The sequence below is a fragment of the Bufo gargarizans genome, chromosome 1 (genome assembly GCF_014858855.1).
Source record: "Bufo gargarizans isolate SCDJY-AF-19 chromosome 1, ASM1485885v1, whole genome shotgun sequence".
Taxonomy (NCBI): Eukaryota; Metazoa; Chordata; class Amphibia; order Anura; family Bufonidae; genus Bufo; species Bufo gargarizans.
This window is the reverse complement of record NC_058080.1, coordinates 166,915,389-166,932,572: the sequence shown is the minus strand read 5'-3', so window position 1 is coordinate 166,932,572 and position 17,184 is coordinate 166,915,389. Positions and strand designations below refer to the sequence as shown.

Genomic DNA, 17,184 nt, shown 5'->3' with positions numbered 1-17,184 from the left:
AAACTTTGGTTTTCAACTGAGTAATAATATGCCTAGAAGACAAATATAATTAGTGTGTAGGAACAAAGTTCTGCAGAGTTTCCCAATTGTTGGCATACGACATACCCATGCTGCCTCCCTTATTCAGACTCCTAATATGACATAATGTCTCCAGTCCCGCTAGCAGGACAAACATATAATTAGGAGACATGTACGTCAGAGAATGTGGTGAGGTCTGCGTTCCACGTTACAGGCAGCTCCAGTGTGGGAGAACCAAGAGTTCTGTCAAAAATCAAAGGATCAGTCTCAAATCTTGCAGAGGACTGTGTGCATTTCTCATATTTTGGGTGTTACTGTCCCTTCTTAGAGGGGTCGTCTCATCATGGACTAGAATATGCCCCCATTGTCTTATAGGTGCGGTTCCCACCGCATGCGCAGCTGCCCTCCATTCATTTTCTATGGGGCCGGCAAAAATAGCTGAGCGCTGGCTCGGCTATTTCCGTCAGCCCCATTGAAATGAATGGGAGCGGTGGCCACACATGCGCGGTACGCTCCAATTCACTTCTATGGGGAGCCGGCTTGGTGGTGGCCGGACTGGAGTCCTCCAGCCACCACCTTGCGGGGCTCTATTCTCTATATAGGTGCGGGTCCTAGCGATATGCCGCCATTGTCTATGATGAGACAACCCCTTTAAGGGAGAGCTCCTTATTTGCCTTGAGGAGACTTATAGGCCATACATGCTCCTCTGGAATTCTGGGAAGAAACGAATGCAAATAAGCTCTTAACAAGCTCTGCCTCTTATGCCAGCAGATGTAAGGTAGCTATCCCATAAGTGTTCGCCTTATTGGGGGTACTATCACTGTAAGGAGAGATGGTACCTTCCAGTTTCTGGCCTAGGCTTTTCACCCAGTTAATCCAGTACTCTGTGCTCTGCACTAATGAGGGGGAATCACCCTGAAACAGCTGTCTGCAGAGGAGATGGAAAAAAACGGATCTGGGTTAGTCATTTTAGTGACGGATCCGGTTTGTTCCATTTCGATTTAACACAACCGCATCCTAATAGATCGGATGCATCTTGATGTGTTAAATACAACACAACCGCTTTGGTCCGGTTTTGAGATCCATCAGAGGATCTCAAAACCGGACCAAAGCGCAGATGTGAAAGTAGCCTTATTTGCTATCCTAGTCTCAAGGCCTATTTAAAGGGACAAACACTGGGGGAGATTGATCAAGCTGGTGTAAAGTAGAATTGGCTTAGTTGCCCATAGCCACCAATCAGATTCCACCTTTCATTTTCCAAAGGAGCTGTGAAAAATTAAAGGTGGAGTCTATGGGCAACTAAGCCAGTTCTACTTTACACCAGTTTGATAAATCTCCCGCATAGCCTTACATCTGGTGGCATCAGAGGCGGAGCTTGTTATGAGCTCATTTGCATGCCTTCTTCCTGTCCTGGCACATTGTATTGTGGGATGCAATATCTTGCAGTGACATACGGCCTCCAATGGAGGATGCATCTTTTTTTTTATTTTTATTTTTTATATATAGTCTGTATGTATGTGCAAAAATAAACCCCCAACATATAGTGCTGTACTGTTATACAAGGGTATGCAGAGTTCTCATGGTATTCAGGATCTTTGTGATATGGATCCATCTCGTGAAAGGCTGAAAATACACACTACAGAAATACTAAGGAATGAACTAAAATCGGCTCCCACATACTGTACACGAGAGCGTTGGTATGAATTTCCCAGTAGCCATTTTTCATCCACTTATTTCTCGCCCTCTGCTTGTAATGCTGTCGGGCAACCAGCATATTTTTACACTAGCTCAGTTCATGTTCTGCAAAACCGAAAAAACAAACTACCATGGGGTTCTACAGAACCACTTTTACATGGTCAATATTTGTACCAAAAACCAGGAATGGATGTAAAATGGGTTACAAATCTTTCCAATAGCACACAGTTTTTTGTAGGAGGTTTTAAGGCAGATTTTCCCTGCTGGTTTTTCAGCTAAAGCCAGAAGAGGATCTTGCAGGAATGAGAAGAATAAGTCCTTTCTTTAGAATTCCGATTCCTTTCAAATCCCCTATGACTTTGGCCTCGACGTCCTCCCAAAAAACACTGTGTGAACCTACCACTCTTGGTTTTGACTTACAAATACTGATGTAAAATACTGACCATATAAAGGTGGTATTTTATGTAGAGCATCAACTTCAGCTTCATGCACACAACAATGTTCTGCAAATTCTAGAACATGTGTAATTCTTGTTTTGTGGACAAGAATAGGCAGTTCTATTAGGCCTTATTCACATCTTCGTCAAGGAGATCTGGTGGGCCAACTTTCAGTTGGACAAAAACTGCTGCATGCAGCTCATTTAAAATGGTTCTCCAGACGTGCCTCAGATGTTACAAATTGTGGGTCTAGGAACCATTTTAACCATTTTACTTTTATGTTTGATTTCTGAAAATCCATAGTAGAGTTGTTTGGGTTGTTGTCATCCAATGTTGGGTTTGCTGTTTTGAGCGTGTTATTTTGCTTTTAGTTTTATTATAGCTTGTAATAAAATCTCAATGTTAAAGATGACTGTCCATCCTCTGAATGTTGGAGGTTGTTCTTGAGGACGCGAGAGCTGCGTGCGTGCATTCTGCCACCATTCTGCTTGACGGATTACGTATAATAAGATTTACATCACATAGTTAATGTTGAAAGATTTAATCCTCTCCACTTACATTCAGGATCTTTACAGTGACCTTAGCCTCGGAGGTGCATTGAGCGTTTAGCACATGGCGCATGTCCGATGCTGTGTTTTCTCGTGGTTTGTCGCCACTCTTCTCTTCTATGTCTCTTGCCTTGATATCAAATTTTGAGGTAGCTCCTCTACAAATTAGAAATGCTGTATTTTAATCACATAGTGTAAGGTGGGAGAGCAATTTGTTTGATGAAATACTCTGTATGTGGCTACTATTTAATACCTTGATATTGTAAATACTGGGGGCCCTTCATAAATGTGGACAATGTTCATGGAAACATCAGAGTATGAAATCTTCATGAAAACCAAATTTTTTGCTTTGCTGAATACCTAGAGTATTTTAGGGACAGTACATGGTTAAGATGACCTGGATTAGCTTTATACACTTCAGTAGTTGTAATGGTCTCAAACTGTAAAGACTATCTCGGACAGTATGACAATTGCTTTTCATTTGGAGTGATGGCTATAAATGAGGAAGTAGAATTAAAAAAAATCTGCAACCAGAAAATAGAGATTAGAAAAAATGCATATGTGTCACTATCTGGTTTTAACTGGGAGAAAAGTTTTTGATGACACATTTCCTTTAAGAGGGGTCCTAGTATGTACAGTGCTGATTGGGACTCTGATTGTATCACTATTAAATACCGTAATCACCATGTAAAGTGTCCTTCCTTCTCGATCAGGAATGGTTGGATTGCAGTACTGAAGCATGTATAGACTACCTAAAATTTTGCTTCCCCTTCTTGTACTCTTGAACATCTAGTGAATTTGTACCCGTCTGACATTTTCAGTTAGACTTCTCTCAGTGTCCACCATATTTGATTATCTAAATCCAGACATGACCCATGCCTCTGATTATTATACTGTGCCACGGTCAGGCATGAAATACCAAGAACTCAAGATTGACTGTGCCATATGAAAATATAGTGTATATGTTTCAAAATGGTCACTGAGCAGACTGCACATAGTGTGGTGTGATGTGACCGGGTGTTTGATCATCCTAAAACTGACTGTGCTTCCTGTGAAGTGTGTGATGACATCAGCAGCCGTCCTCATCAGGCTATGACATGTCATTAGGTAATGAAGTCTACAATACTTCCTCACTGACTCACTGCAGTCTTAGGTTTATAGGTTGGTTAATATACACAGATGTTTATGGAAGTGAGGACAGTAAAATACCGTTCCATTTATTAAGATGGTGTTATATATAAGTGGTTATGGTCACTATAACCGTGGTAGTCTTTGGCAGGCATAGCAGTGGCCAGAAGATCTTTGGTGGTTTGCAAGTGTCTCTTGATAAGTTTGCGCTTCATTGTCACCAACCTTTTTTTTTAGTGACTTGCTGGCTGCTAATACAAATACTTGCATCTAGCAGAGGGGGAGGAACGCCATGGGGTCATGTATGAAGAACTGCAACTACTTTCACTATACCCGGCGTCTGAGAAAAAAAACATACTAAAAAGTGCAGCCACCTCCTGTGCATGCCGTATCTGCTTTTTCCCTAGTAGATCACCAAACTCAGGCCTCCTCAAATTCCATAAAGGCAAAAACTGCCCCCTTCTGCTGTAACATTACACATATGTCTATATTAGATGTAGTATAGATATCTATGGGGCATGCAGCGCCCTGTGCCTCATGCCTGAATTATTTCACTAGTTCCTAATTCATTACTAGGGGATTTTTCTCACATAAGGAGATTCAGTCCAAGAATGTTCCACCTCCAGGATACACTGATGACTCGTGTGCAGTGATGTATGTAATCAGAAGTATAGCAGGTCCCACTTCAAGCACTTGTCCTTATTCTGGGAGGAAAGGGATGCAAATGAGCTCTTAGCAAGTTCTGCCTCTAATGCCACCAGATGTAAGACAGCTATCCTATAAGTCAATGTTCATCTCTTTAACTAAGCCTTGAGACATGACTTGGATATTGAATAAGCCAGCACCTCATCTGCAGATTGCTGTTTCGGGGTTATTGCCCCTCATCAGTGCAGAGCAGAGAGTACTGGCTTGACTGGGTGAGATGCCTGTCAGGGTTAGGGGAATACGATCTCTCCTTAGGGAGAGAGCGCCTTAATCAGCGTAAAGAGACAGGCCTCTCACCCAGTCAAGCCAGTACTCTCTGCTCTGCACTGGTGAGGGGCAATCACCCCGAAACAGCTGTCTGCAGATGAGGTGCTGGCTTATTTAATATCCAAGTCATGCCTCAAGGCTTAGTTAAAGGGAACCTGTCACCGGGATTTTGTGTATAGAGCTGAGGACATGGGTTGCTAGATGGCCGCTAGCACATCCGCAATACCCAGTCCCCATAGCTCTGTGTGCTTTTATTTAGTTAAAAAAAACGATTTGATACATATGCAAATTAACCTGAGATGAGTCCTGTATGTGAGATGAGTCAGGGACAGGACTCATCTCAGGTTAATTTGCATATGTATCAAATCGTTTTTTTTTTTACACAATAAAAGCACACAGGGCTATGGGGACTGGATATTGCGGATGTGCTAGCGGCCATCTAGCAACCCATGTCCTCAGCTCTATACCCAAAATCCCGGTGACAGGTTCCCTTTAAAGAGCTGAACATTGACTTATAGGCTAGCTGCCTTATATCTGGTGGCATTAGAGGCAGAGCTTGTTAAGAGCTCATTTGCATCCCTTTCCTCCCAGAATTCTAGAGGAGCATGTATGGTTCCTCATGCTGATTAAAGCACTCTCTCCCTAAGTAGACATCGTACCCCCCTTGTCCTTATTCTAAATGCTTTGGTTGTACATTTTTTGTGATATTCACCTTCCACTTCTAGACAAGTAAGGGCCAGTTCACACCAAAATATGGCCCTCCATTTGACATACAGCAGGAAAAGCTCTAAATGTATAGCTCAGACAGAAGGTGTACAGATAGGTGAGACGTCATCTGTAGGATACCATCAGGTGTGCAGTAGACATTTTTTTCTGTATACCCTTGGAACAGATTTAACAATTTTTTGTTGTTGGATGCTGACCTATCATTTCGATAGTGACCAAAAGGACACTCCTTGGCCTACCGTGGTTCAATAAAAGCCTATGGAGCTTTAAGCCAAGAGTACATCACTAATGTGAACATGGCCTAAATCTGCATATACTGTCAATGGCACCAGGAAGGAGTTGTTGGAATCGAATGAAACTTTGTGTGTAAATATAAGGATGATAACCAGGGAAAACTGTACAGTTCAAAGGAGGCTCTAGTGCCCTGTTGGACCGCCTGTAACCTGGATACAAGATAAGATATGGATGGGTATGGCGTCACACAGGTTCCATATAGCATCCTGCAGCACATTTGGTCATGAACACTCGTAGTCCCATAAATGCTTGGCGAAAAAAATGGTGACCAGGCAGGCCAAGGAATTATTGAAATCTGGTGGGAAACCCTTGCTGTGGGTGGGCGACCCTTATCTTGCTGAAAAATGCCAGTTGTAAGCCCTGCCATGAGAGACAGCACATGTGGCTGCAGGATGTTTGCGTCCCTCGCATCAGTGCTAGGTGTGACCGACTATGTATGTGGTGGGCTCCCCAGATCACACCAGCAGACCATATAGTTCCACTTTGTAGCAGTCCAGGTTACTTGTTTGTGACACCACTGCAAATGAAGGTGACTGTGGGCAGGTGGCAATGGCAGGACAGGTAATGGGCACCGTGACACCAAATTTACTTCCTCGAATACCCTGGAAATGGTAGTGTCTAATAAGATCACGCCTGGAATCATTTACATATGTGCCTGACACATAACTAATTGCCGAGTTTTGCAGCGATCCAACGTTTTTATTAGGGTGCATTATTTTCGTTTGTCGCTGCGTGTGTTTAGCTGTTTTTGCAGCTTCCTCTTTAATTAGCAACTCGTGTGAGAAGTTCTGTGCCTCTTTTTATTACAACGCTGTTGATCCATGATCCCATCTCTTCTTTTACTGTACTGCATAGATTTGTAGGATTGCTCTGAATTAAACTGAATGCAGATGGGGAAATCGCATCAGTCTGATGATCAATGAATTTTAAGGTTTGTTCACACAGAGTTTTTCCTGTGCAAATTTTGGCACAGATTCCACGCCTGAAATATGCACAGAAAACACTCCTAATCCACGCCCCATTGATTTTAATGGGAATCTGCACTGTAGTTGAAATGGTGCAGAACTGAGATCCATCCACATCTTGGAAATAAAACAATTGACCATCACTTTTTCTATGATTGCCGTGTAGAAACTGCTCCTGGTGGCCATTTTTTAAAATCATTTTTTGTTACAAAAATTCCTATGTGTGTTTACGATTCAATCTACACTGGGAATCACCAGAAATGCTGCCAGTGCGTATAATAAAAGGTTTCATTGCATGGAACTCTCGAAGGATGGTCTCTTCTTCTGGATTTATGCTACAGAGGACCTGTGTCAGAAAGACCTAAGGGAATAGGCACCTTTCCACAGCTCATCGTGCCACTAATCCAGGTATAGCTACCTGCCACAGTTACCACACAGAATTCTTTCGCAGGCAGAGTCCTTATGGATTTCACACCAATATTTGGCAACCATCAGCTTCTAATGTAGTGCAGAAGTACATGGCCTCTTCTCTCGGTAGCTGCTTGAGGAGCAGTAAAACACAGTGGGGGAGATGTACCAAGCTATATCCACCCAGACGGTGTAGGAAATGGTGCCAAACTTTGAGTACATGACCTCCAACTCTCGGGGTTTGGGAAAGCACTCTGCAGCCAGAGCTGCCCGTCGTTTTGCCGTGCCCCTGCCCTCTTTCCTGGTGTTCTGCTGTCCCCCATGTAGTATACTGTATGGTGGCAGGATACAGTCTCCAGAAATCTGCGGCTGCCGTCCATGTAGCATTACATGATGACTACATGGACAGGCCACCTTCAGCGGGCCTGCTCTTATCTGTGATGTCAATTAGGTTTTCGTCTTCGCTGCTTTGCTCGGCTCCATCCTACAGTCACCTCCAGTGCAAGAACTACCACAAGACACTGGGCATTATTTTGCAGTTTACACTTTCATCCATTTACATGTGGTTTACTTTGTGTTTCATTGGAGGTATTTTAACTTTTTCCACTGACAAGTATATATTAATCCTTTTCTGGTTAGAAAATGTAAAAAGAGGCAGAAATATGTCTGCATATTGGATTTAGGAAAGCACGTGAGGGTAAGAGACAGGTCGGGAGGAGGACGTGCCAGCGTACTAATGTTTGACGGATCTCTTCTTTCTCCTTGCCTGTCCAGAAGACAACATGAAAGTCATCCAGCAGGATATTTAATAATGCAAAGGGCTTCTGCAGAAGGGCCGCTCTATTGCTTTTTCGCTCTTCCCAAAGGTGTATTATACCTCCTATTAAGCAGGCAGTTGGCAAAGTTGTGCTGGAGCCTTGCCAGCCCTGCACTGCAGTAAATCAGGCATTGTTGTTTTCAGATCTTCAGATATGAAGTGCTAATGTTTGCTGAGATTTTAGGCTATCCCGGAGTCACAGCAGCACAGTACTCGGATCAGAGAGCCGTCTCTTCAGTACTTCTACAGCCCTTTATCCAACATGCCAGGGAAAGATGTAAAGGAAGGTGGCCGGGAAAGGAAACCAGGAAGAGGAATCGGTCTTGCCCCTTTCCTTTATTACTTTTTATTCCAAGTTTTATTGACTAGAGGTTTTCCTGTCTGTCAGGGTACGGATGATTTTTGTGCTGAAAATCCTCAGTGTTAGGTCTAATGCACACAAACCTTGTTTGGGTCCGCATCCTAGTCGCATTTCTTGCGGCTCGGATGCGGACCCATTTACTTCAATGGGGCCGCAAAAGACGCGGACAGCACACGGAGTGTTGCTCCTTTCTGTGGCCCTGCAAAAAAACATAGAACATGTCCTGTTCTTGTCCATTTTGCGGAAAAGAATAGGTATTTCTATTTATGGGTGGCCCATTCCGTTCCACAAATTGTGGAATGCACGCGGGCTGCATTCGTCTTTTGAGGATCCGCAGTTTGCGGACCGCAAAACACAGAGTGGTCGTGTGCATGAGCCCTTAGTTGGCATTCACATGACCATACCACTGATACCGGCCAGCCGCATTTTCCCCTTACCACACTATGTCTGCGAAGGTTCTCATTTATCCAGGTCATGGATGTACTGTAGATTTCTTGAAAACATTTCACTCTTTCTTCCAACGAGCTTTCTCAATTCTGAGTGACTGTACAAGAATTCTCTGGGAGTAAATATGTTACTGAATCAACATCTGGTAATTATACCCAGCATGTGGTCAAAGATGTTGATTCCATTATCCTAATTGGAGTCAGTAGGTGATAATGACCTCCTAGAAAAAGGTGTCAAGACAGCATTGTAGATGAGAATTCTTGTACAGTCACTCAGAATTGAGAAATCTCATTGGAAGAACGAGTGAAACGTTTTCAAGAAATCTACAGTACGTCCAGTTGCCTTGATTTATTCTTTACAGACTTGCCACACTATGTAACAAATGCGTATTCTTGTCTGCAAAACAGTAAAGAATAGGACATTTTTTGCAGAACCACAGAACGGATATACTACACGTCGGTGTGGCCACATTGATATTAATAGGTCTGCATCCGGAAGTGGTGGACAGAAAATAGTCATGTGAATGCCCCCTAAACAGTAGCGGCACATTAAACGACATTTTCACAAATCTCATCCACACGCTGCAGACACTTTTTGCAAGAAAATCTGCACGTATTTTGACATGTGTTGTGATGCAGCGTTTGTTGCTGTGGAGTTTCCAATGCAGAAAATATTTAGAGCGAACCAGCTATATGTGGCCGCACCATTAGGGTATGTGCACATGGTTCACTATTCTATACGAAGTCTTTGTTGCCCTCCGTCCACGTCTTGTCCCCTCGTGTGGATATCGTGCTGAAGCTGTGGCAGGTATCTGCGCAGGGATTACCCTCTTAGAATAGGGCTAAGCTGCCGACAGATCCGCAGTAGAAATGGAGAGTTCACCATGAACTTCTAATGCAGATTCCACAAGTAATTGGTGGATTTTTCCAGTGTGTGTTTTTGGCCTCTGAATGTACCTTAAGGGTACATGCACACGTTCCGCACTGAAATTCACAGGGAAATCTGTGCGGTCAATGCGCATCAATCGGTGCGGATTGTACTCTACCCATTGAAGTGAATGGAGAAAGTCCGGACAGGGAAAATAAAATGACATGCTGCGGATTTTAAAATGTATACAGCCGGAGTGTATACTAAAAATACCAACAGTCCACTGATGTTATCAGTAAGCATGTATTGTAGACTGCTTTATTCCTTTTATATACATTTTAGATTATATAATAAATTGCCCATTAATACGGCCATGTCGCCCTGCTACTTTCCCTACACAGGAGGACGACCTCCCGCAGGCGTGTTTCTCCAGTTTCCATGTTGGATTTCTTGCTTTTAGGGTAACTGCACACGATCAGGATTGTGTGCAGAAAATCCACACCGTAGGTCATGTACATTGTATTCTACGAGAATTTGAAATTCTTATGCAGATTTTTTTTTACGTGCAGATTTTTACCTACACACCGTAGGTAAAAATCTGCACGTAAAAAAAAATCTGCATAAGAATTTCAAATTCTCGTAGAATACAATGTACATGACCTACGGTGTGGATTTTCTGCACACAATCCTGATCGTGTGCAGTTACCCTAAAAGCAAGAAATCCAACATGGAAACTGGAGAAACACGCCTGCGGGAGGTCGTCCTCCTGTGTAGGGAAAGTAGCAGGGCGACATGGCCGTATTAATGGGCAATTTATTATATAATCTAAAATGTATATAAAAGGAATAAAGCAGTCTACAATACATGCTTACTGATAACATCAGTGGACTGTTGGTATTTTTAGTATACACTCCGGCTGTATACATATATACATGTTCTTGGACGTGGATGTAGCCATAGCAAACTCTGTTTGTGGTATTAAATGCTTTCTAAGAACTGGAACCCGTACAGGTACCAGCGCTGCAGTGACTACGTAGGAAAGCCTGCTGTCATGGGGATTTGGGGTATGGTAGCTGTTCAGAAAGAGAGATCCCTTTTTCCCTGCTCCATTTTCACCTGTGCGCCAGGCATGGCGTATGTGGTAATGCTGATCCCTGCCAGGCTCTCGGTGCCATGCTCTCGGGCCACTTCTGCCTGTATGGTGAGCAGAGCAGTAGTACTTGATGCTAATGACTGGCTTCTTGAGGGTTGAGGAACATAATAGTCTCACGGATGTCGTCATCCTTTTTGTATCAGCCGGGTCACGTGCCAGAGGAGCACAGCGTGCGTCTCTGGCTGCCAGCTAATGGTTTCTGAGATGGCTTTTCCAATTCAGTCTCCAGAGTAGAATTGCAGGCTTATTATATTTTTGCTGTATTTTTATGTGTCTGACGTACTGTGAACAATGCACCAGCCTAACCTATTGGCATACTGTTCTGTGGTGTGCAGCCTTCAGATCGCTCGCCATACCAGCCTCATTCACACTAGCAGGTTGCTTGCTATTGTTTGCTGAACCATCATCACGTCTCGTTCATTCGGGCTGGTTTGAGATGGATTACAAAAATCTGAAGTTTGAGAGCAGTCAGGATGCATTTTTATTTATTTTATTGTTGGAAAGTTGCAGTATATATGACTTTTTATCTTTTACTTGTCCTTTTAAAGAGGACCTTTCACCTGGATATCCTTAATCTAATTATTATCCTACCTTATAGTACAGCCCCCCACTGATGTCTTGGCACTTTTTTTTTTTACTCTAAAGAACCCCCCGTTCGTCCACTGTGGTCCCCATATCTTTTGGCGCCTCATATGCTAATGAGGCAACTCTGTTATACTAGGCGTGGACTTGTATTTCTCCTGGGCGTGGTTATCTTCTCCCTGGTTACAAGCTCATCCAATCAGAGCGCCCCGCTCTTAGCCAGAGAGAAGGAGCTCAAGTTCTTGCGACAATCTCAGCTCCTTCTCCCTGGCTAAGAGCGGGGCGCTCTGATTGGATGCGCTCGCAGCCAGGGAGAAGATTACCGTGCCTAGTATAACTGAGTCGCCTCATTAGCATATGAAGCGCCAAAAGATACGGGGACCACAGTGGACGAACGGGGGGTTCTTTAGAAAAAAAAAGTGCTAAGAAATCAGTGGGGGCCGCTCTATAAGGTAGGATAATAATTAGATTAAGGATATCCAGTTGAAAGGTCCTCTTTAAAGGGATTGTCTAGAATAAAAAAATGTTTTTTCTTTTTCGAGGCATAGCGCCTCTGTATCCATAATCCACAGGCTGTGTCTTATATTACAGCTCAGCTACGCTCAATCATATGGGTTTTTCCATCTCGCTTCGGAGACCTCACCGATCGTGAGAATGGAGGCCACAGGGCAACTGTAGCGCTGAGGACACTTCACAGTTTTTTCCTGCACATTTAGGGCTCATGCACGCAACCGTTGTTGTTTTACGGTCCGCAATTTGAGAATCCACAAAACACTGACACCGGCCGTGTGCACTCTGCATTTTGCGGAACGGAACAGCTGGCCCCTAATAGAACAGTCCTATCCTTGTCCGTAATGCAGACAATATTAGGACATGTTCTATTATTTTGCGGAACAGACATGCAGACATACGAACGCAGAAAGCAAACAGACATTTCCATTGTTCCAATCAATTAAACCCGTTTAATTGGGCAACATTGTGGTTCAGTGTTGAAGGGCTCATGCACATGGCCGTTGCCATTTTTGTTGTCTGCAAAACACGGATGCTGGCCGACTGCTTGATGCCATGTTTTGTTTTTTATCTCCTGCAGAAATGTCCTATCCTTGTATTGACAAGAGTAGGACATGGTTTTTTTTTTTTTTGTTTGTTTTTTGCGGGGTCGTAGAACGGACATACGGATGCGGACAGCACACAGGTGGACTGTCTGCATCTTTTGCGGCCCCATTGAGGTGAATGGCTGTGTGCATGAGCCCCAAGGTTGTTGCCTGGGATTGAATATGATGAAGGACAACATCTGCATTTTCTCTTCTTGTTTGCATGGGTTTCCTTCCACACTTCAAAAACATTCTTATAGATAAACTGGGACTCTAGATTGTGAGTTCCTGTGGTGGCAGGGACCATGGACAAGAGGGGCGCTGTTTCTGGTACATTTTCTTTACCGGTCTGTTTCTTTATCCATTTCCTATTGTGTTTAATGTTATAAGAATGGAAAGTACAGCTTATTCTTTGTAGTGGTGAGAAAGTAATGGATTAAAAAAGAAGAAAACCTTTATTTTTTCATCCAATCAGTTTAGAGCTGTTGTATAGAAGCAATTAATTAGCTTCTTGACTGATCGTACAGATGTTGGCGTGGTCAGTCAGGAACTCTTTGTCCTCTATAACCTGCCATCAGGAGCTGCATAGAGAGCCCTTTGTCCTGTCATTGCGTCATTCAGGGAGTGACCACGTATTGGAGTCTCCAGTACAAGCGCCACTTTCACTGCAGATTACATTTCTGTTTTGTACCTCAGTTCCAGGCAGCCCCGCTGTGACCACAAGGGGGAGAAAACCTCCACCATCTCGGGATCCTTGGCTGCTCACTTCCATATCTTGGGTTCAGTTCATTTTTCACTTCCTTTTAATTGGAACTTGTTAACACTTTCTACATTTTTACTTATCAGCTAAATGAGGCAGATTACAAAACATAAGAAAAATTTCTAAAATTAAATCTAAAAGCAGAGGAAATGCAAAAAAAAAAAAAAAAAAAAAAGCATGCGGCAGTTTTACTTCCTGTCTGGAGATGCCTTTGGTAAAGCCAGTCTTGTGTAATACAGTCTGTGATTTCAGAACCCAAAAAAGATTCCACTTTTCATCATTTCATGGTGATGTCCACATAATGGACGGCCGTGTCCTGTTAACATTGCTACATACAGCAAATGTGATTACTGTAGGATGATGACCATGTCTACCTGTCTCTTGTACTGTATTTGTTGTTGACGTGCTTTGTTTTCCCTTATTTCAGCCCAGATGATATTGGAAGTTGCTGGTATATCCTCCTTTCTGGTTCTGTGTTCATCAAAGAGTCTATGTTTCTCCCAAGGAGCAGGTAGGTGGATGCGCCATGTCATGTGAAACTGCTGTATGTATGTCTTGTTTGAAATTTGCATTTTATTATATGCCATACTTGATATTCATACCTAAATTTCGTGCCAGCTAGGAGGAGGAGTTACTAGTGGGAAAGTATAAAAGGTTTGCCATGCCTACGCCTGACCCAGCACCACCCACTCCCCACCCACCTTATTTTAAAGTGGCAACTCGTAGGGGAGCTTAATCAATTTTGGCGCAATTTGCACTGTAACTTTTAGAGCTGAAGATAAAAGTAGCAAAAGTTGAGACCAAATTTGCCAAATGTCATACAGAGCATAATAAATGAGGCATACTGCAGATTTGTAAAATTTTGTCAGAAATTGTGGCATTTTCTAACAGTTTGTGGGAGAAGAGCAGTACGTACTGAATATGGCCACCTCTGCCAAAAAGTCACAATTTCGCTTACAGCTGGAAGGGTCAGATACTTATGTACCTGGCCGGCTGGTCCCCCTCCTGAATTCAACTGTATTGCTGTCCTCAGCAGGAGGAGGACGACAGCTGCCACTACAGAGATATTTTGTACTGCTCGGGCAGTATTTTGTGCTGCACTGTTGTATTTCTTTCTGCTAGGACAGTATATTGTGCGGCACTATGGTATTTAGTTGTGTTGGGGCAGTGTATTGTGCGGCACTATGGTATTTGGTTCTGTTGAGGCAATATTATGTGCTGCACTGTGGTATTTGGTTCTGTTGGGGCAGTATTATGTGCTGCACTGTGGTATTTGGTTCTGTTCAGGCAGTATTATGTGCTGCACTGTGGTATTTGGTTCTGTTCGGGCAATATTATGTGCTGCACTGTGGTATTTGGTTCTGTTGGGGCAATATTATGTGCTGCACTGTGGTATTTGGTTCTGTTGGGGCAGTATTATGTACTGCACTGTGGTATTTGGTTCTGTTGGGGCAGTATTATGTGCTGCACTGTGGTATTTGGTTCTGTTCAGGCAATATTATGTGCTGCACTGTGGTATTTGGTTCTGTTGGGGCAGTATTATGTGCTGCACTGTGGTATTTGGTTCTGTTGGGGCAGTATTATGTGCTGCACTGTGGTATTTGGTTCTGTTGGGGCAGTATTATGTGCTGCACTGTGGTATTTGGCTCTGTTCAGGCAGTATTATGTGCTGCACTGTGGTATTTGGTTCTGTTGGGGCAGTATTATGTACTGCACTGTGGTATTTGGTTCTGTTCGGGCAGTATTATGTGCTGCACTGTGGTATTTGGTTCTGTTCGGGCAATATTATGTGCTGCACTGTGGTATTTGGTTCTGTTGGGGCAGTATTATGTGCTGCACTGTGGTATTTGGCTCTGTTGGGGCAGTATTATGTGCTGCACTGTGGTATTTGGCTCTGTTCAGGCAGTATTATGTGCTGCACTGTGGTATTTGGTTCTGTTCAGGCAGTATTATGTGCTGAACTGTGGTATTTGGTTCTGTTGGGGCAGTATTATGTACTGCACTGTGGTATTTGGTTCTGTTGGGGCAGTATTATGTGCTGCACTGTGGTATTTGGTTCTGTTGGGGCAGTATTATGTACTGCACTGTGGTATTTGGTTCTGTTCAGGCAGTATTATGTACTGCACTGTGGTATTTGGTTCTGTTGGGGCAGTATTATGTGCTGCACTGTGGTATTTGGTTCTGTTCGGGCAGTATTATGTGCTGCACTGTGGTATTTGGTTCTGTTCGGGCAATATTATGTGCTGCACTGTGGTATTTGGTTCTGTTCGGGCAGTATTATGTGCTGCACTGTGGTATTTGGTTCTGTTCGGGCAGTATTATGTGCTGCACTGTGGTATTTGGTTCTGTTCGGGCAATATTATGTGCTGCACTGTGGTATTTGGTTCTGTTGGGGCAGTATTATGTGCTGCACTGTGGTATTTGGCTCTGTTGGGGCAGTATTATGTGCTGCACTGTGGTATTTGGCTCTGTTCAGGCAGTATTATGTGCTGCACTGTGGTATTTGGTTCTGTTCAGGCAGTATTATGTGCTGAACTGTGGTATTTGGTTCTGTTGGGGCAGTATTATGTACTGCACTGTGGTATTTGGTTCTGTTGGGGCAGTATTATGTGCTGCACTGTGGTATTTGGTTCTGTTGGGGCAGTATTATGTACTGCACTGTGGTATTTGGTTCTGTTCAGGCAGTATTATGTACTGCACTGTGGTATTTGGTTCTGTTGGGGCAGTATTATGTGCTGCACTGTGGTATTTGGTTCTGTTCGGGCAGTATTATGTGCTGCACTGTGGTATTTGGTTCTGTTGGGGCAATATTATGTGCTGCACTGTGGTATTTGGTTCTGTTGGGGCAGTATTATGTGCTGCACTGTGGTATTTGGTTCTGTTCGGGCAGTATTATGTGCTGCACTGTGGTATTTGGTTCTGTTCGGGCAATATTATGTACTGCACTGTGGTATTTGGTTCTGTTCGGGCAGTATTATGTGCTGCACTGTGGTATTTGGTTCTGTTCGGGCAGTATTATGTGCTGCACTCCAGACCATGTTAAAGGGGGTTTCTGGGAATAGTGAGTTTTTAGCAAGTGCCCGCAGCCTGACAGAAGATTTACACTTACCTGCTCCCCACTGCTAGCTACAGTCCTCCATACCTCTGTGTCCACGTTCTGGTGCCCACAGGGTTGACATCTGGCACAGCATGGGCATAATCACATGACCGGCTGCGTCCGACTTGTGTGGCCACAAGCAGCGTGTCATCACTGAAGCCGGTCATTAGCTGCAGTGGAGCAGGTGACTATGCCCATGCTGCGCCAGAGCTCAACATCGTGGGGATCGGAACATGGACGCTGCGGAGGTGGCGGGGAGCAGGTAAGTATCTTCGGTTTAGAGATGCAGGCTGAGGACGCTTGCTAAAAACGTATTATTTCTAGATATTTGACAAATGTGGTGTCATTTGTAAATTACAGAAACACAGATTTATAATCTCCCTTGCGCCATTAAAGTAGCTTTAAAAAGTTGCAAGCTGTGTGTTTGTGACTCTTTTAAATGTGACTTTTTGAGAGAAAAAAAAAAAGTTGCAAGTGCCTCTTTTTATACCACTCTCGCCACTGCTGCTAAAGGGGACATGGCTTACAGCTGAGACAACTCCCCAATTAGGTTCGCGGTGACCACCATATTGATGACTGTTTCAGTTGTATTACCCAGTAAGTAGTGTGGGGGGAATTTATTGGCGTTTTATAGTATCCTCACATTTTTACGTTGATTTATGATATCCCCTGCACTACTGGAGAATGAACCTAATTTATGATGAGGTGCACACCTTGTATAAATTGGGTGCACCCTGCAGCTGTCCGTGCGCCTAGACCAAAACCTACGTGCGCCTAGACCAAAACCTATGCCAGAAAATTGGCATAAGGGGAAT

At 43.6% G+C, this 17,184-nt stretch overlaps 1 protein-coding gene across 10 annotated transcripts in view; it reads left to right on the top strand.

Moving 5' to 3' along the window:
* Window positions 1–17,184, top strand: part of RAPGEF2 (Rap guanine nucleotide exchange factor 2) — a 246,713-nt gene that overhangs the window by 103,829 nt on the left and 125,700 nt on the right. For all 10 annotated transcript variants that reach the window (XM_044299967.1, XM_044299958.1, XM_044299951.1 and 7 more), the window contains exon 4: window positions 13,700–13,783. In XM_044299967.1, coding sequence (XP_044155902.1) covers window positions 13,700–13,783 — 84 coding nt within the window. The remainder of the gene's footprint in view (window positions 1–13,699; window positions 13,784–17,184) is intronic.